The sequence below is a fragment of the Procambarus clarkii genome, chromosome 39 (genome assembly GCF_040958095.1).
Source record: "Procambarus clarkii isolate CNS0578487 chromosome 39, FALCON_Pclarkii_2.0, whole genome shotgun sequence".
Lineage (NCBI taxonomy): Eukaryota > Metazoa > Arthropoda > Malacostraca > Decapoda > Cambaridae > Procambarus > Procambarus clarkii.
Genome location: NC_091188.1, coordinates 9327946 through 9354888, shown reverse-complemented (window position 1 = coordinate 9354888; position 26943 = coordinate 9327946). Strand labels below are relative to the sequence as shown.

At 39.6% G+C, this 26943-nt stretch overlaps 2 protein-coding genes across 3 annotated transcripts; one reads left to right on the top strand and one right to left on the bottom strand.

Annotated features, from left to right (window-relative positions):
- Positions 1-1959: 1959 nt before the first annotated feature.
- LOC123760288 (GATA zinc finger domain-containing protein 1) lies at positions 1960-18540 on the bottom strand. The gene is made up of 4 exons (XM_045745830.2): positions 17960-18540; positions 12043-12102; positions 11680-11866; positions 1960-2198 (listed from the first exon to the last, which is right to left on the bottom strand). The coding sequence occupies exons 1-4, from the start codon at positions 18356-18358 to the stop codon at positions 2008-2010; spliced, it is 837 nt and encodes a 278-aa protein (XP_045601786.1). The 5' UTR covers positions 18359-18540; the 3' UTR covers positions 1960-2007.
- A 791-nt stretch (positions 18541-19331) lies between these two features.
- Positions 19332-25241, top strand: mRpS23 (mitochondrial ribosomal protein S23). 2 transcript variants are annotated; one of them, XM_045745820.2, is made up of 4 exons: positions 19332-19474; positions 21358-21519; positions 23756-23960; positions 25062-25241. In XM_045745820.2, the coding sequence occupies exons 1-4, from the start codon at positions 19431-19433 to the stop codon at positions 25176-25178; spliced, it is 528 nt and encodes a 175-aa protein (XP_045601776.1). In that variant the 5' UTR covers positions 19332-19430; the 3' UTR covers positions 25179-25241. The 2 variants fall into 2 exon arrangements, with proteins under 2 accessions (XP_045601776.1, XP_045601777.1); XM_045745821.2 differs by lacking the exon at positions 19332-19474 and adding an exon at positions 19554-19694.
- Positions 25242-26943: the final 1702 nt, after the last annotated feature.

Below are 26943 nucleotides of genomic sequence, written 5' to 3'. Positions count from 1 at the left end.
CAGGAAAGGTGAAAGATTTAACCATTTTCCAAGCAGAAAGGTTCAGAGCGATGACTACTACACCTTGTGCAAACTTAATTAATTTGCATAAATCTCAAGCACAGATGGAATATACTAAAGAAATCAAATAAAAACTGCCTAATTTAACTGAATGGGTACATGAACAAATCCACAAGGGCCGTGACGAGGTTTCGAACCTGTGTTTGAGAGCATCCCAGACGCTGCCTTATGTAAACATGAATGGGTACATGTTTACATACACCCAGACCTCACAGTAAAACAACAAAATTGTTGTTGAAACAAAAGTAGTTTAGGAACTTTCCTCATAAAAATAAATTCAGAGCTGGAGATGGAATAATATACAGCAAAAATGTGCAAAATACAGAACCAATTTCTCAGACTGGTGCAAACTATGCTAAAGAATGTAAAATGCGTCTACACAACTCTGAATCCTAAAAATAATTTATACACATTGTGTGTATATACATTACTGGGGTTGAGAATCTCATCATTGGGACAAGAATAGATAATCGAAAGGAGAGTCCGTCTCTTGTGGTACCATTCATTTTCAGAGGACAAGAAGAGGAGCAGGTGGTCTAATACTACATGTAAAACGACTTTACTGCAAACCCGCAGTAAGGAATTAAAAAGTATGGGATGCTCAGAATCTGTATGATACAATATAATGGCTGGAAATGGTTGTGAACCGACAGCAGTAGTTCATTACAGCAATGGAAGAGTAAGTTACAGACCTGCATCATGTGATAAAGGCAGTGCTGAAGCACAAGGTTTTATACTGGGGTGATTTTAACCTCAATAAACTGAGTGAATTTAATATCACAAACAACAGAGTAATCTCTTCACCTTATACTGTACAGGGCTCCTTTTTCATACACCATGTGACTGAGCTCACCTGAGATAACAGCATTCTGAATCTTCATAGCTCTTGAGTCCTTTACTCCAGTCCATCCTGTAGTAGTCAAAATTCAACATTGGCTGTTTCTTATCTCCACCAGATTTAAGACACTAGAGTTTTTCTGGGTTCCCATCCATATTGGCATGTCCTTAAATGAGCGTGCGAACGCTGCCACTAAGAAGGCTGTCTTCACTTGTCCCATCTCCCGTAAAGGTGTTCCTAATTCCGACTTCTACCCAGTTATTCATTCCTCAATCCTTGCCCGTTGGTAGGGTTGTTGGTCTTTTGTTTCTGGTAACAAACTGCATGCTCTTAAGGGTAGCGTGTCCCCATAGCCTTCCTAACACTGTAACTGGTGGTGGGAAACGGCTCTGGTGAGATTACATATTGGCCATACACGTTTAACTCACGGGCACTTAATGGAGCGCCAAACTGCATTGCTCCTCTTACAGTCGTGCATATCCTTGTTGAATGTTCAGACTTCCAGGACATGCACGTGTCTTGCTTCCCAACTGTCCCTCGCGGTCACTTGTCCCTCGATAGAATCCTTGGTGAATCATATACTGTACCTTTGATATCACTCACCTTATGTGCTTTTGTTCTTGTATTGGCATCCTTAGTGATATTTAGTGCCTTTTGAATATCCTGCACATTTGATGGTGCTACATAGCCTTCCTGGCTTGGTGCCTTCTTTTGATAATTACTTACCTAATTACTTGAGTAATTAAGCCTTAATTACTTAACCTTAACTACTTAAGGTTTGTTCTCCAAAATACTGGCATTGAAGGTCCTCTGGCTACATGCAATGCAGAATCACTTGATGATTTCAATTTCCTCCAGCTCCTCAAGTCTATTTATTGCAACTGCCTAGATTTAACATGAAATGCTCTCAGAATTGCCAAAGGGAATAGAGCACGAGAGATGTACAGTATAGCTACAAACTGATATAAGCTAATTTTTTCAGAAAAAGATACACATTAAACAGATGGTGATTTGGCTTGTGTGTTTAACACTGACAGAGGATATACAGACATTAAAGCAGAAACAATATATGATTTTATTTAAAAAATAATAAAATGTATAATGATGGGTTACTTTGTCATAAGTTCCTTTGCTTTCTCTATTGGCTTGATCTGGGGTCCAAGTCTTGACCATACAAAGCAGGATTGTGGTTGATAGGTCATGGTAGAATATGGAGAGGTCCGGTCCTTAAAGTAGTCGGAGGGGGCATGACATTCAAACTCCATGTATTCCAGTTTACGGGGAATATCTTCTTCAGGGCCTATGACAAAAATTTAATCAGTACATTAGTAATCGATACAACTTGACATCTGAGGTTTATATAAAGAGAAAAACACAACAGTATATATCTGTTTGAAAACATAGTTAAAAGTACATTGTAAATATTTTAATACCCACACCTCAAATTGGCAGTGGGATCAAACATTTACCTTTTACAGTACTTTCTCTCCAGAATGAGTTGGTGGATGTTTTATAGTGTACATAAATGATAAAACTTTAGAAGAAAGACGAGAAAAGTCTGGGTGAAGATCGCTAGTCAGCAAGTGAGTGCATGTAGTTCTCCATAAAAAAAAAATTGCATTAAATGTAATGAAATACCTCTTTCTAGTAGGGCGCCTGTGGCTCCTTGAAGTTATCTCACTGAGATGTCTTCCCTTACTAAGCCGCATCAGCCATAGGCATCCTGTATGGCCTATTGGGGGCCAGAACCAGAACCTGGCCCCCCCTCTCAAAGGCACAATAAACAGGTGTTATGATCACCCTCACCAAGAAGCTGTCCAGAAAGTAAATGAAGCAATACAGACAACTGCAAGGTTCACAGAAAATGAACCACCGAAACAGACAACTGTTTGCAAATGATTCACTCAGATCCAAATAATTAATTCAAAACTAACTCGAACCCCCGCCAAGTTGCAAATAGCCACCAACAGGTGGTATGTACAGATACCTGTTACCGGAACTGCAGGCAACAAAGCAGCCACCCCGGGTACAAATGCCAGAACAATCGGGCCACAATGAAACCCATCAGAAAACAGCTCAACAACTGCATACACATGCAAAGTGAGCAAGAGCCCTGCAATCCTCCACAGTAAGGGCTCCAGAGACCATAGGCAGCTGAACATAGAGCTGCCACTTGTCCACTTCCTTGGGAAGAACCAGAGCAAACAAGCAGTTATCAAGTGGTGCAAAAGAAGCACAACCTAAGAACACCTGAAAGACAGAACTCACTTCCCACATTCAAGCATCTGGGTTTGGCAAAAACCATGCCAATCCCTAAAGAAATGGAGAGGGTTATCAGCAAGCCAGGATCAATCGGGGACCTTGTACTGAAGCCAAGAGACAGAAGCTGACCCTAAGCCATGGCTGAGTCCATAAGGAAAGTGAGGGTCCAAAATTTATGGATCCTACAGGAGGGTCCAAAATATGATTGCCCAAGACAAAAAAAAAAGATGAGAGAAACTTCTGGAAATGACATTCCCACGTAACCGTGCACTTGAAAGCACACCCGGGGTGGGAGCAGCCGAGGAATCCAGCTCATACATACAAGGAGAAGTGAATCCTATCCTGGAGCAAAACACCCTCCACAGACAAAATCAAAGATCAAGAAGGGCTGGAGGGCACTGGGTTTGCTCTCCCAGCCCCAGAGGTCACCCATGTTGACCCAGGAGCAGAGCCAAATTGGCAGCCCACAGGATAAATTTGGCTATGAAGGGCATTAGCAGCATGTTGTATAAAGAACTGCAAACCCTTGAGCACCCCACAACAAAATCCCCCAAACACCTCAACCATGGGATCTTTCAGAAGAATCAAAGACTTGTACACTGCCCAGGACGAGGCTCTCTACACAGTAGCCTGGCCTCTTGGGGACAAACTCCTGATTACACCATATAAGTCACTGTCAATGCAGGGACAATGCTAAAGAAGCACTTAGGGGAGGGTTGCCCTAAACATTTGCAGCATGAATCAAATATTAGACCAAGCCCATGCAACAAGTGAGGCTTGTAAACCCCATCCACATAAAGCAAATACTAAATGTTAGAAATGACAACTAAGAAAATTGCCCCATGTCCAAAGGATGTCCTACACCTATCTTGAAAAAAGTGGGACTTGCCACAACCATTGACTCAGGGAAGTCTGTATCTGCAAACAATCAGATAGGACCACAGCAAGATGTGTGTGGTACCTTGGAGCTCCTGGGTTACTATCACCTGTTGGCAGCCATTCACAAATACATGTAGGTTCAATCTAGTTTCAAGTGAATCACTTGGATCTGAGTGAATTGTTTATGGAATCGATTGGCTGTTTCAGTGTTTTATTTTCTGTGAACTTTGCAATTGTCTGTATTGCTTCACTTACTTTCTAGATGTTTTCTCAGTGAGGGTGATTCTAAATATCCCCTGCTCCCTGTGCCTTTGTGAGGGGCCAGGTTCTAGCTCTAGTCCGTGATAGGCCATACAGGACTCCTGTGGCTGATGTGAGTAGAGGAAGACACTTCAGCAAGATAGCTTTAGGGTGCCATCACGAGACTCCTCCAGAAAGAAGTACTGTACTCACCTAGTTGTACTTGTGGGGGTTGAGTGTTGTCTCTTTGGTTCCGCCTCTCAACTGTCAATCAACTGGTGTACAGATTCCTGAGCCTACTGGGCTCTATCATACCTACATTTGAAAATGTGTATGGAGTCAGCCTCCATCACATCACTTCCTAGTGCATTCCACTTGTTAACTACTCTGACACTGAAAAAAAAATCTTCTAATGTCTCTGTGACTCATCTGGGTACTAAATTTCCACCTGAGCCCCCTTGTTTGTGTTCCACCCGTGCATAGCAGGGTTTGTGTAAGCCAGTGTGTTTACCTGCTTAAGCACCACAGCCACATACAATCTGACTTTGAAACATCACATTTTGGAGATAGTCAAGAAGAGTGAATTAAAAAAGTTAGGCATCCTCTCTCTTCAAGTATAAAAAGCATTTTGCTTCTCCTTTACTGCAGCTCTACAAAAAGACTCGTCCACCCTAGTCTTAGAATACTATCCTCATTTCTATGCTGTACATCTCTACCAAAATTCTTGATATAATTCAGATGAATGCTATTAGTTTGATCAGTTCACCTGACCTCACATCCAAGTTTTAGTCGTTGGCTTCCTACTGCAAAGTTGCATTTCTTTCTTTCTTTCTGTCAATTCCATGGCTCCTGCTCTCAGGAGTCTATTTTGGTCATCCCACAGCAATCACCTACAATCGTACTCAAAGTCTTCTTACATACCTCCTGGGAAGCAGATAAGTGAATGCTCCTACATGTGCAGTTCCTAGTGCTGTCTGAACCGAACTAGATGTGCTTCACATATTCAAAGGCCCTTGATCCTTCATTCTCTTGATGCTTTGCATCATACTGGTTTGTGCCTCAACTTATGGGCCTTTCATTCTTCCCCAATGTAGAGTTTATATAGTGTGTAGAAACCACTGATCCATCATTACAAGATTGCTGTGATCAGTATTGCTTTTGATACTTTGGCAGTTCCTACAAACCCCACTGTACTGTGCTTGTACTGTACCTTGACTGTTGCCCCAATTGAATGCCTTTCTCACTTTTTTTAGGCTTTTCTCTATGCACATCTGCAATGTGTCTCCTTGTATAGTTCCAGAACTCCCCAGTGGACGGTTCTGCTTGTTAAATTGTGTAAAGTTCTAACCAGTACAGTGGAGGCTTATACCCCCTATTGTCATTAAAGCCTTCTCCTTTAACATTTTCACTGCCACTCACACACTACTGCTTTGTTTACAAGTGAGTTGAATTTTACTGATGGTATTGACTATTCCATTATCTTTCCAGATCAAACCTTTATGAGCTGTATCTTTCTTTCAGATGAGCAATTCGGATGCGCGGCGTTTGTGGTGCCGTCATACTGGTTTCTTTGGTTTTGATTGGGGAGTTCTGTTGCTAGTTCGGCTTTCAGTTTGCAATTATTTAATCACCAGTAGTTTGTTTTGGAATTTCTACCTTTCTGGGTGCCTGCCCTGGTAGATGGCAGACAAAGACTGCTTCCAATTACACGGGGGTGTCTTTAGGCCATTGCTCCTCGTGCCTCTCTTGAGGGGGGGGGGGGCGCCAGGTTCTGGCTCTGGTCCCTGGTAGGCCTAGAACTCCTTCGATTGACTGTTGCCACGGTCTAATATATACACATCAGCCTCGTATAGCTCCTGGGAGCCAAAGGGGCTCTCCACAGAAAATGCCATTTTTGCCTGTCCCATCTAAAAATTATTTCCTTACTCCTATTTCTACTTGTCATTCATAACACAATCCACAACTGTTGGAGAGATATAGTTAGCTATGATGAATAATAAATTGCATAGTATTAAATGTGACCTTTAACCGGGCCTTCTTCCTGACACCATAACAATTAATGGGAAACCTTTCGTGGCGTGGCTAGGCTATGTATTGGCCAAGTGCAATTAACTCGTGTGTGTGTGTACTTAATAAAACAAAGACAACAGAGATCCAAAATTCATGTTACCTGCAGAACTGCATTGTCCTGCTAACAGGCACACAGTCTGGACAAAGACAAACTATTTAGCATGGGTGGAACACGAACAAGGGGACACAAGTGGAAACTTACTACAGCACAAAAATTGGGCCACAGAGACATTAGAAAGAATTTTTTCAGTGTCAGAGTAGTTAACAGATGGAATGCATTAGGCAGTGATGTGGTAGAGGCTGACTCCATACACAGTTTCATATGTAGGTATGATAGAGCCCAGTAGACTCAGGCATCTGTACACAAGTTGATTAACAGTTGAGAAGTGGAACCAAAGTGCCAAAGCTGAACCCCCACAAGCACAACTAGGTGAGTACATCTCATGAATTGTCTTGATTTTCAGGATGATTGAGAATTTTGTTTTCTCAGTGTTCCTTTTGTGTCATTTGTCACAACAAAATTCTTGATGAATCACACACTTTTGACATCACTCATCTTGTGTGTTTATGCTCTTGTAATGGCATCCCAAATGATATCTAGAAGTTTTTATTGTTCTATGACACAGATGGTGCTAAATGGTCTTCCAGGTTTGCTGCTTTCTTTAAATAATTTCGTACTTGTCAGCTGTGTACTTCTAATTCATGTTTGGCAACACAATACAGTACTTGCACTGCAGCTGCTTCTTGCAGTTCAATAATGTTTTTCACCATTACAAGAAATGAATGTTTTGCTGTCTTTTCTTTTCATAATTCCACATTCATCTTGAAATGATCTACCATCCCATGTTTCTCCCATATATTTTTGATCATGAATTTTTCAATGACTGTAAAGAGACTGGGGAAGCAAAAGAGTGAGAGTGATTGAAAGCGAGGACTGCCCACCCACACACTCTTCCAGACAATGCATTAAGGAAATGCAACACTGGAGTATTCTTCATCCAACCCTGAATGACTATCAGAATGTACATTACTTTCCAATTAAACACTTCCAAGCAATACTTGAAATCATGCAGACTGGTAAATACTGCTCTGCTAACAACCAACTACAGGTTGATCACATGGTCGCTATCTCTATTTTCACAGTACATATTTGTGTGTGTGTGTTTTCACCTAGTTGTGCTTGCGGGGTTTAAGCTCTGCTCTTTTGGCCTGCCTCTCAACTGTCAATCAACTGTTACTACTATTTTTTTCCCCACACCACACATACACCCCAGGAATCAGCTTGTAACAGCTGACTAACTCCCAGGTACCTATTTACTGCTAGGTAACAGGCGCATTAGGGTGAAAGAAACTCTGCCCATTGTTTCTCACCGGCACCTAGAATCAAACCCGGGACCACAGGATCACGGATCCAGCGTGCTGTCCGCTCAGCCACCGGCCCCCCTACAGTGTGTGTAACTTGCAATGTACATTCCTGAGCAAGGAAGCCATGGCTATCTCAGATGATACTCAACACTTACAACACACACTCTGACTTCTCAGTCCCAACTGTTATTAATTGGAAGCCACTTCCACAATCTTCAGCTGGACATGTATGTAGTTTGGTAGTCAAGTAGTCAGGTAGTCACATTGACCAGTACTATATGTCCAGGTTTGTTTTCTTAACATACCCATTTCTTTGACAACAGTAGTAATGAGAATATGTTTCCCTGGAACCCTGAATGCTCTGCATTTACTGTAGCAGTAATAACTTTAATCAATTGAGGTGGCTTGCTAGGCTAGTGGGAATATTACCCTTCAATATTATAATTACTAGTAGGCAACTGCCTCTCCAAGTTTTCATACATGCACACTCCTATAGGCTGCTCCTAGCATATTTTGTTACTCAAAATAGTATAGTAACACCAACTCTTAAGAGTCCCATATAGATCTATGTACTGTATTGATTACTGTATATAAAGGTTCACTCGTCAGATCCATGTTCAGCTTCGCCTTTAGTGAGCAGAGGGAAAGTATTCATTCATCGTTAATATTACTAATTTAATTATGTACAAAATACACCATAAGAAAATGCATAATGCAGATGCTCTGGCCTTGTTGCACATTCCTGGGCATAAACATTCCAGGTTTCCTGTGCTGCTCATGGGCCACATAGTGAAGGGAAGTTTTTTTACAATTATTTTTCATTTTCTCAGTTATTTGTTGGTTACAGCTATAAAAATTTGGTGTGAAAATGTTTGCAAATAAATTGACTAGAGAACAGATGCAAAAACAAGTGTACTGTATTTATAATACTGTACTATTTATGCTCCTCTTCGCATGTTCTCGAATGAAAACATAGGGCGCTTTGCTGGTCTTGTTCAGCAGTGCATAAAAATATTTACAATCGTTTCATCTTTTCTCAGTTATTTGTTTGGTTATAGTTATAAATTTGGTGTCAAATTGTCTAAAGAACAGATGCAAACACTGTGTTTGTAATCAATTATATGCAACGGTAATTAATATTTTGTGAATAGCAATCGAATAATGTATTTCAGTGTCATCGGGATGCGAAAATGTTGATAATAAGTTATCCTATAGCCAAAACATTCAGAGGGTTATAATTCTGTCTGCAATTTTAAATTTGCCTAATTAGGCTGCAGTTTTTTTTTTAATATTTCTAAGGAATAAGCCTATGGAACATTAATCATTGGCACATTAGGGTCATTTGGCAACAGGGGAAAGAACAGCTAGGCCACTTTTGAAATGTCCTGGGTTTGATTCTTGCAGTAGGACATGAGCATTTGATCAACGTTTTGTTTCAATTCATATCTCTGTTCACTTAGTAGTAATTAGGTACCTGAGAGTTAGGCAACTGTTTTGAGTTTCATCCTGGGCAAGGTCAGTAGTTGGCATAAGGAAACCTCAATAAGATTACCAGGCTTCCTGTCCCAACTGTGGGAAACTATAGGGTGAACCATAATAGTCATAAATATGAATACTTGAATAAAACGCTTTGATATGCTACTCACCAAAACAGGAAGGAATCCAAGAGAATATTTAAATGCATAAATAATCTCAGCCATCATAATTTTCAACTTACCCCAATAATACTCGTCATAATAATCACAATACATGGGAAAATGCTTAACAGACCTGCATTTCCTTCTCAGTTACAATGATGATTATGCTTCAAGTAAACAGGGCATAATACTGTGCACCAGAAAATATATATACAGTAGTGTATAATTTTATACATACTTAATTCACTACTCGCATAAGATGTCCTTTTCCACAATAAACTAATGTATTATTTGTAAACTGTTGTAATGATCCAGAAAACTGCCTCGCAAGCTTTTTAATGTCTGTCAAAAAACACTGTCATATGAATCCTCACACCTTAGAGAAATAGTGTGAATTCCAACCTAACAATTTTTGGGCACATACCTGAAAGCAGGCAAGGGAAATGGTCCCCATTGAACATGAACACAACAAGGTTACCTGCTGTATAGCCAGAGGCTTTACACAGTTTTTGACTTGCTTACCTTGATGAAAAGGTCCTCCTGGTTGGGTGTGAACGTACATGTTCCTTAAAGTTAGTTTCCTCTTATAAATATGAATACAGTACGATGCAATGTCTGTTGAGGTGACAGGTTTGTTGTTTACTAATAGGGTTTCTCCTATGTTTTGCTTTAATAATACTTACACAGCTGGAAACATGGATGAACTATATTATGTCACTGATCTACTTGCTCAACTTTGCTACCAGGTGACTCAAACTGCTGAATATTCTGTGGCTCAACCAGAAAATAGGTCACCCAACAGTGTCTACTTTTCAGACCACTACAAATTGCAGATACCCATCCAAGGTCAGCCACTTCCAAATTCTTTACTGTATCCTTTCTGAACTGCTGCAACAATGGACCAGAGCTGCTTAAAGAAATGGTCCCATTGTGCTCTTTTTTTCAAAAATAAAAATTGCCACTGCTCTAACTCTATCTCAAATCATCTCTCAGGCTAAAATTTGTCAAATGCTTTAAGTGAGCAGTTTGAGGTTCAACACCCTCTCTTCATGATATCTGGGCAATGAGTAATGACTACTGTCCAGTCCCAGTGACATATGACCTCTCAAAAAGGTCGCCTTCAACTGGTTCTTCTAGGACAAGTAATATGCAAAGCATCATCAGATCTCACCCTCATACCTATGTCAGATGCCATCTTGTCTTATTAGAACATTCTATCTATAGATATATATGAAAATGTTTGTCTGTTCAAGGTTGGAGGCCAGATGTTCAAGGCTACCCTCATCCAACTTTCACATATGAAACATGTTGGGTATGGGAGTGTCATAAGCCAATCGAGATCAGCTTCAGTGCCACACTTAGAAATATCAACATTTAAACCCCCACCCCACCTTTTTTCATGTAACAAAAAGGAGGCCTGGTCAAGGATCAGGCCGCGGGGACGCTAAGCCCCGAAATCATCTCAAGATAACCCCCCCCCCCCATAAAATCTTAAATATTGGTTGTCTTGTCCATAGATTTATTTAGCCATTTCGGTGCTTTATTGGGTAATTTTTCTGAGTGAGAGACCAAGCTGGGAAAAAGGGAATGTTTGAATAGAGGGAATGAGAAGGGGGGATGTCTGAAGTGGAAAAAAACAGTGGACAGGAGGAGAGATAGGAGCAGAGAGGAAATGATGGGGAAGAAAGGTAGAGAGGAGGATATTGGGAGAGTGAAGTGGAGAAGGGTGGAGAGAAAAAAAGAAAGAAAAAGAGATGAGATAGGGGGAAGACTGGAAGAGGGGGGGAAAGAAGGGAGAGAAATCCAGTTGCTGCCGAGTTCTACCTCTAATGGGAATATAAAAATAACAAACTCAATCCTAAAAATACTACATCCTAACTAAAATTAAGTGGTCTCTGGCAGTCCTACGTGCTGGTTAAAAATAAATGACGTTGAAGAAGGTAGCGTGATCTTAAGATGGATGCCCACCACAAGATGGCAGCATCAGCTGTGTCAATATACTCAGTGATCACATCTTACTTTCATTCCAACACACCCCTGGCAAGGTACATGATATGTTGGGGCAAATTGAAGCACTTTGTTTAATTTTTGTGTCGTCTCATTCTGTTCTCACCCTGTGTGTCTGGTCCCAATCCTTTTAAGCAGCTGACCTTTTCCACTGTTGGCACTTCCTAGATTTTATATATTGTGACTATTCCCCACTTTGTATTTTTATCTCCCAGCATTGTTTATATTTTCTTCTCTCAGCCTGTTCTTACTTAACTTGGGTCAGGTGTGTGGGTTCATGCATGTATACAGTACTTGAATCGAATAAATGAAGTTTCTAACCTATGATGTATGTTGAAGGATCAAAACCTTTTTCTGGTGGAGGAGAGCCTTTTGTGGGTATAAGCCATGTAAGCACAGCACTCTTCTCACAATACTGGTCCTGCAGCAATCCTCGGATCTGTGCATAATATGTTCCTCCATCTATGTCAATTAATGACACAATATCTCCTACTTGATAATATAGGCCCTGTAAGAGAAGGTTGCCTTTCATTAAAAAGTGTACCTGTTATTATTAATATAAAAGGTATTCAGTACAGTATACAATATATATATGCTTACACAGTATATTTGTAATATGTCTAAATACACAATACAGTACATGCATGTACACAATACAATACAGTACATGCACGTAAGTCTCACCTTATAGAAGAGGTACTCTGAAGTAACTGGGGTAGCAACTGCGGCTGGTGCTTTAGTGGCCTGCATTTAAAATAATAGTGAACATCACATTAATTTTTAATATTAACTTGTACAGTAAAGGGTACAGTACTTTCTATGTAGCGTAACAACTTTACTGATGCCTACAACCAATGCCATATTGCGTGCCTAGTGAATGCAATTGTGCAAGATAAATTGTTTCCTGAAGCTACCAAGTGAGGACTATACTGTCCAACAGCAATGTTGTCTTACCATTACATGTGTTTTAAATTCAGATTCATTCATTTATGAACTATGTTCAAGTTATCATCTGAAAACTGGCCATTATAAAAAATATAAGCAAAACCAGATATAGTACTACAGTATTCCTAACTGCTAAGATACTGGTTACATCATGCACATCTGGTCACATAAAATAAAGTGTTTTTGTTAGAAAATACTATGAACTACATTGGCAACTGCTTTTAGCCTGCAGCACATTCTCAAAATACAATGCAATGAACTAAAAAAGTATTAGACATTATGTATATTTCTTAACAAAAAACAAGCAAAAATCATGCAAAATTATTAGGCTAAGTTTTTGTGGTAGGGTTGTAAGCATATTTTAAGGTTAAACTTAAAACTGAAAGTGTGTTAAAATTATGAAAATGGGTTACACTTTAACAGACTTAACTCAAGCAAGATACTGTCCAGTAAGTATTAACAAGAGCAAACAATGAACTTCCAATGGTTGGCTCATAAACTTTAGTGGCCAGTAGTTATTGTCCAATATATATAGATAATACAGATAATTGTTGTTTAACATTGTGAGGGTATTTATTTCAATTTTATATAAGTACTCTTGTGTAGCATAAATTTATGCAGCACAAAATTCACATGGCACAGCCACATCATTTAACATAAAAAAAATCACATTTCATTAATTTAATTTTGTCCCAGAGGGCTAGTTTTTGTTGGGCATTGTCACTCATCCTGTGAGTAAACCTACCACCATAGCAGCATGTACAGTATAACACCCCCCAATAGGAAGAAAGCCTGCTGGGTTCTTCATCCTGTCACTTGTATCTAGACACAGCTAGGACATAACTGTCTCAAGCATATACACTGGGCGCCTAACAGCTGAGTGGACAGTGCTTCGGATTCGTAGTCCTGAGGTTCCTGATTCGATCCCTGGTGGAGGTGGAGACAAATGGGCAAAAAGTTTAACCCCGATGCCCCTGTTACCTAGCAGTAAATAGGTACCTGGGAGTTAGACAACTGCTACGGGCTGCTTCCTGGGGGTGTGTAACAAAAAGTAGGTCTGGTTGAGGACCGGGCCGTGGAGACGCTAAGCCCCAAAATCATCTCAAGATAACCTCAAGATAGCAAACAAACTTTAGAGATCAACACTTTCGCTCGGCGACTACTCGGCATTGAGTCATCCGTTTAATAGAGTGGAGGGAAGTCCAGTAACGACTCGGCGTTGAGTAGTCCGTTAAAAACTATGTTCAGCATTCGCACTTGGCTGTGGGAGGGGGCGCGCCGCAGTTTTGGACCTTATATGTCTTATATATAAAGCTGAAAAGAGTATACACATTTTTTTGTGCTTGACTAGCACTCACAGGGGTTACGTGATGTCTTTTTTTTGTTTGCTGTGGGTGGTACGCCGGGCTTTTGGAGTTTATATGCATTTAGTCCTGTAGAGAATTCAATTGTGAACACATTGATACCAAAATGAAAGACCTATGATGAAAATTGAGGTGACCAAAGTGAAAAGAATGTACACATTTTATCGCTCTTGCGCGCTCCCGGGTAACACTCACTTTCTCTGTTTGTTATATACCTACTATATACCGCGTTTTTATATACCTACTATATTCATGCCTCACCTGTGACAGGAAAAAACGTTTTTTTTTTTTTTAAACGGCGCCATCTGTTGAACGTAAGAGCAACACATTCTGTAATCTCCGAAAGTTCTTCACTGATAGCTTTAAAATTTTGACACAGATCCATTCGAATACGTGCGTGTGTTTATATAACTACTATATAGATGCCACACCTGTGACAGGTAAAAACATGTTTTTGAAAAACAGTGCCATCTGTTGCACATAAGAGCAACATACGCTATACTAAATATGTTACGATTCTATTTCAATGTTTCCTATAGCACTGATAAATAGAATTTTCATAGATTTCAATTTATTTTAATTTTTATTTAATTATTTTGTGTGACATTGCATTGGAATTGAGCTGTGATGTTTACTATACCATTCATTTCGTGAGTATAAGTATAGATGCCTCACCTGTGACAGGTAAAAACATGCTTTTTTTAAAAAAGTGCCATCTGTTGCACATAAGAGTAACACACGCTATACTAAATATGTAACTAATTTACGATTCCATTTCAATGTTTCCGATTTCATTGATAAATTGAATTTTCATAGATTTCAATTTATTTTTCATTTTGATTTAATTATTTTGTGTGACATTGCATTGGAATTGAGCTGTGTTGTTTACCATATCGTTCATTTTGTGAGTATAGTTTATTTTTTTTCGTTGTTTTTCATTTTTTTAACTATTTTTCTTATATTTCAGTGATGGGAACATCAGATCATTTGGGAATGCATCGATGGAGGGAGTGAGGAATAGTGGGGGGATGAGGGGGACGGGAGTGAGGGATGGTGGGGAGGACGAGGGGACGAGAGGGGGTAATGGTGGGGAGGACGCAGGAACGGGGGAGTTGGGGATGAGGGGACAGGGACATGGAGAATGATGGGGAGGACAAGGGGACAGGGGAGTGGGGGATGGTGGGGAGGATGAGGGGACCGGTGAGTGGGAGATGGCAGGGAGGACGAGGGGACGGTGGAGTGGTGAATGGTTTGGAGGACGAGGGGACGGGGAAGTGAGGAATGGTTGGGTGGACAAGGGGACAAGGAGGGGTCACTGATGGGGAGGACTGGGAGACTGGGAAAGGTTGCTGTGGCTCAGCAACACAAATGCGTTGCTGTGGCTCAGCAACACAAATGCATTGCTGTGGCTCAGCAACACACATGCGTTGCTGTGGCTCAGCAACACACATGTGTTGCTGAGCCATAGCAACGTGTGGCCAGATTCTTTTAGCCAGAGCAATTCTTGAAATATACAACTTCAATAACAAGAGGTGGCTTTAAGATTTAAACTAAGGAAACAAAGGTACCAAAAAATATTAGAAAGGTCTCTTTTGCAAATACAGTACAGTAGTAGATGGTTGGAACAAGTTAAGTGAGAAAGGGTGGATGTCAATACCATTAGTACAGTACCAACCCGTCCTCGACTCAAGCCCATTCCATTCAGTGATCGACCCCACAGACACATTCATCAATTTTTACATCCTGTTCATTCATTCAAAACGGGAATTTTCTCAAATATAAATTAATATTATAATATATTTGCATATTGTGCATATAGAGGCATAGGTTAGGTTAGGTGTTTAGGTTCTGTTGGCGATTATTTGTATTTGTAGTACAGTACATGGGTGAAGCATTAGAGCGTTGTAGTTCAAACAAAATTCACCAGTGAAGCACTGGTTCCGGAAATGCTCGAACGTCATCAGTTGTGAGTTGTGTGTAAACCGTTTGTCATTTATAAACAGAGGGTTTGGCTAGTGCATGGAATCACTTTTGGGTCTTTATTTGGAGGACGGGCTGACAATACAGTAGTTGTAAAGAGTCATATGACAGAGTACCAAGAAGACGGGAAAGGAACACCACATGCATAGCTCTTATCCTGTAACTACAATTAGGTAATTACTACACAGTTTTCTTGCACAGCTGTAGAAGCACTATATATAAACTGGAAGGTTTCCCATGGTGGTCCCTCATGTAAACACAGTCGCACAGGGAGACCACAGCTTTGAGGAGGGGTACAAGGGCTATTTCACTCATAGGGGTGCCAGGCTCTCTAATTGGATGAGGCAAGGGATGTTTTCATCACTACTCCCATTTACTGAGCCCCGAAATTGCCACAAGATGAATGATTTTCCTAATTTTTGGCTAAACCATACCATACACCACCTACAACATGTTGTAGCTATGAATTCAACACACATGGCATGTGCCTCTGCTAGGCTATTAGACACTAAGAACTAGGCCTAAATCAAATGGGATGATGGTTCAACTCGACCACTCTCACCCAAAACTGGGACAATCATGTAATTTGTGCAATTTCCATTTATACTTTAATAACAAAAAAAATTCTATCAGGTATAGCTTATAAAACAAAAAATGCTTCTCGAAAAGGCACTCATGAATTTGAATCAAAATCTTTGTTTATAATTTAGCATTCTCTAACTTAAATTTATCAAATTCAGTGGTGAACATTTTTAACTTTGCATTAATTAAATTTGTTGTTTCCTGTAAGAACAACTGCATAACCATTTTGGATGCCTGGTGTGTGAGTACATCCAAACCTAATTATGATCAATTACTGAAATACTTATACTGTACAGTAATTCCAGCCATTATTCACCTTTGTTTGTATTCATTAAATCAAATTATATTACTGTATTGTAAAGTATGACTATAACAAATCCACGGGAGCCTTGATGAGGGTTTGAACCTATGTGCCGAGTGTCCCCAGACACGATCTAGTCAACTGTACCACGACATGCTTCCTTTACCATGTTGTGGTACAGTTGACTAGAGCACATCTGGGAACATTTAGTGCATAGGTTCGAACCCTCATCAAGGCTCCTGTGGATATGTTCTTTGATATATCACATTAATGTGATTTCTCTGTGTATGACTATAACCTTATAATATATAGTTGATACATGTATTATGTCCACATGAAAGTATATTACAACATAAAACGATATAATATTTCAATGAGACAATTTCTAATTTTGCTGTATACCTTACAAAATTTATTTATATAACACTACTATACTTTGACAGTCATTATTAATTTATTAAATACAGTATTTAATAAAAATGTCTAAAATGTAATTTAATGTTATACTATCCTCTGGGTGAGTGGACCTATTATTATTACCAGCTCCAAGCAAAATTTCTTCCTTAACTGTACAGAACAAAATTGAGAATTCACTCTAGAAAAATAATCTTTCCTAAGACTGGAGTGATAACAGGCAACTGGCAAAGAGCATAGGGGAATATTTTAGAATGTTGATCTGCTAGTGCTTTGATAACTCAAACAATTTTAAATCTAAAAATCAATTTTAAATCTAATATTGGACACAGTATTTTCAATGTTATCACTCTATATATTTGGTACCGTTATTATATTTAAGGTTGGGTCAAATTTATGTGTGAAATAGCTATTGTTACAAATTGTTCCTTTGTTAAGCATTCTGTTAATTTGAATAATTCTGGTTTACTTGTATTACTTTTATATTCTTCAGCTAATATGTACCTAAAATGCACAGTAAAAAAAAAATCACAAATAAATATTGCCACTGGGAATACAAACTTATAGCCTAATTACAACTTTGAGTGATATATTGTGTGTTACCCTATCTGATTTCTTAGCCATGGGTATAATATAATTATTGTCTTTATAAAATGCAAGAGTAAGATAATTATAATGTGCGACCGGGAAGGTACCAGTAGTAGTTGGGTTCGTTCTCGACTCATGATCGAGAATTCGGGTTCGAATCCCGGGCGGGACAGAAATGGTTGGACGAATTTCATATCACCTAATGCGTCTGTTCACCTAGCAGTAAGTACCCAGGAGTTAGTCAGCTTGCATCCTGGGAAGGGTCAGTAATTTGACCTTGGGAGGACCTCGATATAAGCCTAACATGTATATAAACACTGGCTGCCTGTCCTCTAACAATAAATTATTACTATTAAATTATTATATTAAGGGCCACAACTTCACATCAACATTATGCTTAATATTAAAGTACACGTACTATACTTACGCTCTTCTTGAATATATATCGCCTTCCTTTACCCTTCGGTATGCTGCCCTTCCCACCCTGCCTTCCTTTCCTGGTCTTCCTCTTTGTTTCCCTTTTTTCTGAACCTTTTGCCGAATCTTTATCCTTGTCCCCGTCTTGATCGTCATCTCTACCCCCATTACCATTACTGGAGTCAGCATCTTTGTGGTCATCGACATCTATCTTGTCTTCCTCTCTTTTGTCATCTTGTTCGTCTTCATTTCCATCTTTAAGTGGTTTCTGCGGCGTCAGCTGTGGATCAACTGTGTTAACCACAGCGTAGCAGTCCATGCACAGTACATGGTCATCTTCATCCTTATGCCAAATTGTAGACTCGTCAATTTTACAATTCGCACACGACGGTTTTAATCCGAACACCATCCTGTTCTACCACCGCTGAGCTGTTCCAACAGCGTGAACAAACTAAAAAATCCGAGGGCAGAATCTTCTTCTTCTTGATAGTAGGTGTAGGTTACATGAAGGGTTTGTCCTCCCGATCCTGCGATGGCAGAATGGAGGTGATGTACAGTATGTTGTTGTTGTCGTAGTCGCGTCAGTGCTCGCTTCTGACTCGGCGTCAACAGTTGCGTTTTCTTTTAATGCAAAAGCCAGAGAAAACTTCAGAAAATTTGAGAGACAAATTTGAGAAGATTTGAGACACAATCCTGAGAAGACTTGAGACAAAAACCTAAGAAGACTTGAAGCACAAGCCTGAGAAAACTTGAGGCACAAACCTAAAAAAGATTTAAGGCACAAACTTGAAAAGACTTTTAAGGACAAACCTGATAAGATTTGAGGCACAAATCTGAGAAGACTTCAGGCACAAACCTGAGAAGACTTCAGGCACAAACCTGAGAAGACTTCAGGTACAAACCTAAGAAGACTTCAGGCACAAACCTGAGAAGACTTCAGGCACAAACCTGAGAAGACTTCAGGCACACGCCTGAGGAGAAACAAACACAAATTTGAGGAACATAGCTGCAATGACTTGAGGTACAAGCCTAAGAAGACTTGAGGTATAAGCCTGGGAAGACTAAAACCACAAGCATGAGAAGACTAAAACTACAAGCATGAGAAGACTTGAAACACAAGACTGAGAAAACTTGAGACACAAGCCTGAGAAGACTTGAGGCACAAGTTTGAGACTTAGTTTATCATTGTTGAGAACACTCTTATTATAATAATCCTATTAGGTTATTATTATTATTATTATTATTATTATTATTATTATTATTATTATTATTATTATTATTATTATTATTATTATTATTATTATTATTATTATTATTATTATTATTATTATTATTATTATTATTATTAAATAAATAAATACAATTATTCTCACACCATAGAAAATGGAGACATAGTGGTGTTTGGGTAGGCGAGCGTCTGCTACACAGTCGGTAGTGGTCAGTCACAATATAACAAGCACCAACATCAGATATCAATAAACATGGCAGGAAATCGTTTTGAGAAGATAGGAACAATATTTACAAGGTAGGTGGCGACAAGGGTCAAAGGCTATAGGTCATTTTGTACTCTAGACTGAAAACAGAACTTTAGAAGACCAATTTAGTTCATTATTTGAGGGGTTCCGGTAGTAGAGTCGGGTTCGTTCTCGACGCACAGTCGTGAATTCCGAGCTCGAATCCCAGGCGAGACAGAAATGGTTGGGCACATTACCTTTCATCCAATGCCGGTGTTCATCTAGCAGTTAGTACGTAGTCAGGAGATAGGCAACTTGTGTTGTTATCCTGGGCGGGGTCAGTAATTCAGCCTTGGGGAGGGGGGGGACCTCGATAAAAGCCTACCGTATTCATTCATACACGGTAGGCTTTTATCTCTGGCTTCCTGTCCCGAGATGGACGGTAGAGCAATGGTCTCGCTTCATGCAGGTTGATGTTCAATCCCTAACCGTCCAAGTGGTTAGGCATCATTCCCTCCTGTCCCATCCCAAATCCTTATCCTGACCCCTTCCCAGTGCTATATAGTCATAATGGCTTGGTGCGTTCCCCTGATAATTCGCTTCCTCCCTGTCCCACCCCCACTCCCAACAATGAAATATAAAATTGAATTATTATTTACCCAAGGGCATCTATTTGCATCTATTTATCTGAGGGCCACTATCTCTAGTGGCATCTATTTATCTGAGGGCCACCATCTCTAGTGGCATCTATTTATCTGAGGGCCACCATCTCTAGTGGCATCTATTTATCTGAGGGCCACCGTCTCTAGTGGCATCTATTTATCTGAGGGCCACCATCTCTAGTGGCATCTATTTATCTGAGGGCCACCATCTCTAGTGGCATCTATTTATCTGAGGGCCACTATCTCTAGTGGCATCTATTTATCTGAGGGCCACTATCTCTAGTGGCATCTATTTATCTGAGGGCCACTATCTCTAGTGGCATCTATTTATCTGAGGGCCACTATCTCTAGTGGCATCTATTTATCTGAGGGCCACCATCTAGTGGCATCTATTTATCTGAGGGCCACTATCTCTAGTGGCATCTATTTATCTGAGAGCCACCATCTCTAGTGGCATCTATTTATCTGAGAGCCACCATCTCTAATGGCATCTATTTATCTGAGGGCCACTATCTCTAGTGGCATCTATTTATCTGAGGGCCACTATCTCTAGTGGCATCTATTTATCTGAGAGCCACCATCTCTAGTGGCATCTATTTATCTGAGGGCCACTATCTCTAGTGGCATCTATTTATCTGAGAGCCACCATCTCTAGTGACATCTATTTATCTGAGGGCCACCATCTCTATTATTAGCCTAGTAGGAGATACTGAAGTGATTATTTGTATAGATGAATGCCCTTTTTTTTTCCTTTCCTAAGGTTTTATCCCAAGGGATTAGTTGTCTTTTCCATGCTCTAGATTGCTTATTGTCATTGAATGACTGGTGGAATGAATTGAAAATATGGTACAGTAATGCAATTAGTTATAAAACCATTATTATAATTATTGTATTATTTATATTGTTGTTTTTCAAGTTATAATGTGATTGGTGAAGTGATTATTTTTGTTTACGTTCGCCGGAGTTATGTGAAGGCCACAATCCAATAGCAGTGACAAATAGGAAGCTTATATCTCGCCTCAAAAATTTGTGATTAGAAATATTTTTGGCTATAGCAAAACCAAGCCTAAAATGAACTTCTGACAAGAAAAAATTATGTTGCCTTAAGGTTTCAGAGTCTTTAATATAGTGCTACTCGGGTTGATCATGGGCCACTTGTACTTTTGTGTTGTATTTTATGACTGTATTGTATAGTAATAGTGCTACTCGGGTTGATCATGGGCCACTTGTACTTTTGTGTTGTATTTTATGACTGTACATTGTATAGTAATATTTATTTTTTCTTTTATCAGGGCAACAGGGCTGCTGAAATCTGGAGCAATGAAGCCAAATGACAAGCCACTGTGGTATGATGTTTATGAAGCTTTTCCACCTAAATATGAACCATTCTTTGGCAGGCCAGCTCCAAAAATGAAGATTAGACAAATATTTTACCCTGAGGATGTTATTAGAGCGTAAGTAAGAGATGCTATATTTTTGTTAAATTGTATTATAATTTGCTCAGGCAGATAAGATTAGTGACTTATCTTGGGAAATAGCTAAATTAGTCACATGCTTGATTTTATATTTTAATTTATATATATTATATAATTGTTTGGGGAATTGTTGATATATGGTTGTTTGGGAAACATGAAGTTGTTTCTGCAGAAGGTGTCCAGCAGGGAGACCCACTTGCCCCTTTCCTTTTCTGCATGGCTGATATGGTCACAAGCAGGCTGACCAGTGAATTCAACATCTGGTTCCTGGATGATGGCACTCTGGCAGGGACACAGGAGTCCCTTTTAGGGGTTCTACAGCTAGTGAAATCTTGGGAAGAGTAGTTAGGACTCACCCTAAATCCATCAAAATGTCGAATCATCTAATCTAGCCAACCAATCATAGATACAGTACAGACCGTGTTGCCAGGAGCCCCAGTGGTCGCTCCCACCAACAGTGTGCTGCTAGGGACACCTCTGGGCTCGAGTGCCATCGAGGTAATCCTTGAAGAAAACCGAACGACCTGAAGAGAATGGAGGGAAGAATAAAGGCTATGGATGCACATGATGCTTTGTACCTCCTCACAAGGTGCCTGGCTTTGCCCAGGCTTACCTGTTTCCTAAGGTGTGCTCCCTCCTTTGACAGTCCAAAATTAAGAAAATATGATGCACTCCTGAAAGCCATAACCATGAAAGTGTTAAACCTCTCCCTGCAAGTTGACAAATGGGATCAAGCAATGCTCCCAGTTAGACTCTGGAGTATAGGTATTCGCAAGGCGACACAGTTAGCATTGCTGGCATTCTTATTCTCGACCAGTGCTACAGGTGAATTGGTGAATAAGATACTGCCAGAATACCTAAGAGACTCCATTGGGATTCATGATCCCAAATTCGCGGACAGAGCCTGCCAGTGGGACAATCTTGCCAACTCTCACCCTCAGCTAACTTTTCCAAAAGACTGCAAACAGGCCAAACGGAACAGCTCCATAGTGAAGAACATTGCCACAGCATTGCTGGAGGCAGCATCTGGGAAGGACAAAGAGCATCTCCTAGCTCCCCATGCCAGGGACTTCCTGTTGGCTGTCCCTAATTCTGCCTTAGGAACCTGCTTGGATCATCAGGCCCTAAGTATTTGTGTTGCCCTGCGCCTTGCCACCCCTATCTCCACTGAACACAGGTTTATCTGCATCTATTCATCGCCAGACCAATACGGCAGCCATGGTCTCATCTGTCGTAAGTCACCAGGAATGATTGTCAGACATGAAGCAGTCAATGACATCATCAAGAGAAGTTTGGTTACAGCTGGGTGTCCAGCACAACGGGAACCTCAGTTGTGCAGACCTGACAAGTCACAAATGCCCAGATGGAGTCACCCTGATGCCATGGAGGGATGGTAAACAGGTCGTGTGGGACTACACGTGTGCTTCTACATTGGCTGATACCTATCTACCTCGCAATACAGTATAGCCCCACCTTCAGGAAGACCCAGAAAACTAACAAGTACAGAGATCTAGAACGTTGTTACAGGTTCATGCCGATAGGCTCTGAAACCCTGGGCACCTGGGGTAAATGTGCACTTAAATTCCTAAAGGAGGTGGGTGAGGAACTCATTGGGAAAATTAAAGACTCATGAGTGGCCAGTTTCCTGTTCCATCGCCTCAGTGTCGCGATCCAGAGAGGAAATGCGTGCTGTATCTTGGGTGCACACCCAACCTCCAAAGAGCTGAATGAGGTCTTCGAACAGTCACTGTTATATGTGTATGTGTTTTCTGTAAACTGTAGCATAGATAACTTCACACAAACTGTAATTAATCAGTTTACTTGACATAAACTGTAATTAAACTACAGTTTTTTCTGTAAACCGTAGCATAGATAACTTGAAATGCCTATGCCCAAGTTAACTTGGGCATAGATATTTCTATCTCTTTTTATTTTTAATTATTTATTATCCCCCTGCTGGGGCATTCTCGTTCTTAGTTGAAATTCTCGTTTCTCTAGGCAAGCAGGTGGTGACTTCTTTGTTAAATTGGGCTATATAATGTACTGTACTGTTTTTAATAATTTCAGCTTTGAGCTTTCGTCTTTCTTTCTCCGATTTTAATGAGGTCCTTCAATTGTGTTTTCTTTGTTCACATAATTGTGTTAATGTACTACCACAACTTTTTTTTTATTGCTAAAAATGAATATTAGCTAATACTTTCTATACAATTTGCAGACAATTTTATAAAAAATATGGATCACAAGGAACAGCACGGCTTTCAGACAAAAGTTCTCGACCAACTGTATGCCAGCTGTTTGTTAAAGAGTATGAGCGCCTGCAGGCAGATGGAAATATTCCAGAGGACCAACTTATGCAAGAAGCTGCTCTGGCTCTGGAGGCTCGGGGAATATATTTAGATAGATCTCGCGTTCCCCCCAAGGTTGGTGATGGAAACGTTATTCTTATGTGATCTGTACTCTACTATGGTTAGATATTATATACTGAAGAACCCCTTCTATTATATTATTCACCTTTTTTGGGGGGCTGTTGCCTCCCCACCTCATGAAGATAGAAATTGGGGTAATGAATTATAAATTAGAATGCATGATTTAAGGGTTGGTAGCATGTCAGATTGTAATATGGTAATGTCATATGTGAACTGTAACTGTTGGATGTTCTAGATAACAAAGTTACATGTAAAGTTAAAAATATTATGAAGTACAGTATAAAGATTTAAAAAGGTCGAGATAAAAATGGTAATGTATTTTGTTCAAAGAAGTTAGATAAGGGGTTAAGAGAACTGATTCATATAGAAGTGATGTGGGATGGTTGAAGCAGACATACAATGGCTAAATGTGGCACAGTTAAATTGTACAGGTATGAGAATTAGGGGTAAATGAAATAATATAGAAATGTGTGGAGCTGTAATGATAAAGGCAAATAGTTAAACAGCATGGAGGAAGGAAGAAGCAAACAGAGCTGGTTAAGGAGAAAAAGATATTGAAGTATACAGTGAATGTTTCAGAGCGAATAAAGTTTTAAAATGCTTGATGCCTCAGTTCACCTAACAGTAAATAGATAATTCAGATTTAATCAACTGTTATAGGATGCATTCTGGGAAGGATCAGTTGTTAGCCTAGGGGAGGCCTCAATTAGCTTTGCATTCCCAATAATGGGAACCCGTATACTGTACTGTATATAAATATGCTAATTATCTGAGCCTGATGTGTATATATATATATATATGTATGTATAGCCATATTTCTTCAGCTCTTTGATTAACTACCAGTATCTTGCTTTCAGATAACTACTGTATTTATATAAGAAACTATATATTATTTTTTATTGATATAAAACATAAAAGCAAGATGCTGTACTGAAAGTTAATTAATCGTAGATGATATTTGAGAGGTCAGATACCGGAACAAGTCAGATGTTTATAGGTAAGATAATCTTGTGTTTGCTGCATTTCAGTTCCCAGTCCTCTCTTTGACTTCTTTGTCCTTATGTTTTTAACTATTGTTTTATTTCTTATACTCAGGTTGAATCATCAGAGCTGCGAATGGATGAAGAGAGGCTACCTAGCTCAAATATTGACTCAGAGAAATTAAGTCTTGCAGAAATTTTTAAAAACAGCCAAGCAGATGAATCAAAATAGTACTGTACATATAAGTTACAGTATTTCGTAATTTGATGTAAATAAATTAGTATGTTCATATTATTATGCAATTTTTAATTTAATCCTAAAATAGTGTGATTTTATTTTATGCCTGCAAATTGAGAATTTTTATTGTCTGGTGTTAAATGTCCATTGATAACATTATTTGAGAAATCACTTTGCAAGATGTGCTGGAGGAATCTGAACAAAAGTATGAAAGTGATATGAAAGTTGATATGATATGAAAGTGCTGAATATTCAGGCAAATAAATGTATAAGGATGACATTTTTCAGAAGAGTGTAGGAACAGTAAATGAAAGAGATTGTAGAATAACGATGATCAGTTATGTTAATATTTTGATTATTACGTTTAAATAGTGATGACCATACCCCCACACCAGGAAGAGAACATATATATAACTTGATAATGGTCTAGGACAGACTGAAGCGTTGTTGTTTCTCCATCTTCTGACATGTGGTTTATTTATCATATCTTCAGCCACATTATTGTCATTCATCCTCTGCACATTTAAATAGTATTCCATAGCCAGGAAGATAATTACAAAGATTTCACCAACTGATGAGGGTGAGAGTGTAGAGCATGGTGCTCTGGATGCGGGTGGAATCGAGGAGCTGAATTCGGGACGAGAGCTTGGAAGATCGATGCGGCCAGAGTTTGGCTGTTTGTTCTGTGTCGAGGCTGAAGCATCTTGCGAGGGTAGCAATTGGCAAAAATATACTATGAAGTTCGCATAGCAGGCAAGCAAAGACAAATCCTATAGTTTTTTCAGTTATATCGAACAAAGATTAGGGAAAGGATAGGTCCATTAAAAACTGAGACAGGTCAAATAACAGATAATGACGAGATGAGTAGTATTTTTAATAAATATTTTATCTCTGTATTTACTAAAGAGGAACTTAACACTATACCTTCAGCCAAACAAGTCTATGTGGGTGGGGACGAGGACAGGTTGACTAGTTTAGCAGTTACCAGGGAGGGTGTTATTAAACAAATAGTAAAACTCAAACCAAACAAATCCCCAGGGCCTGATGAAGTGTTTGGCAGGGTGCTTAAAGAATGCAAAGAGGAGCTTGGCGAGCCACTGTCTACTATATTTAATAAAGCAATAAAGTCAGGCAGAGTGCCAGAGTCATAGAAGGTTGCTAATGTGGTACCATTTTTTAAGGAGATAGATCACTTGCATCAAACTATCGGGCAATTAGCCTAATGTCTATTGTGGGAAACTTACTTGAATCGATAATTGCAAATACAATTCGTCTTCATCTTGAAAAACATATAGAGGATAGAAGGCTCATATTTAGAAGATAGAGGCTCATGGTATTGGGGTGCTATATTAAGTTGCATTAGGGCGTGGCTACACTAAATGAAACAGAGTTAGTATAAATGGGTTTAAGTTCTGTTGTTTATAAATTATATAAATGATTTAGATTCAGGTTTGAGTAGCAACATTTGCAAATTTGCAGATGATACAAAAATCGGTTGAGAAATAAACACGTCCTTCAAAAGACTTCAAGATCTAAATGGGGGATATCTTTGGGTTGGGTATATGGGGGTTGATCAGGTATCCAAAGGATACCTGATCAACCAGGCTGTGACTCATACGTCAGGCTGCGAGCAGCCGCGTCCAACAGCCTGGTTGATAGTCCGGCAACCAGTACTTGAGGTCGATCTCGAACCCATTGTTGATGTGATGACTTATATTGAATTTTGTAACTAGCTCATCAAGACTGTAACTTGCTTAGC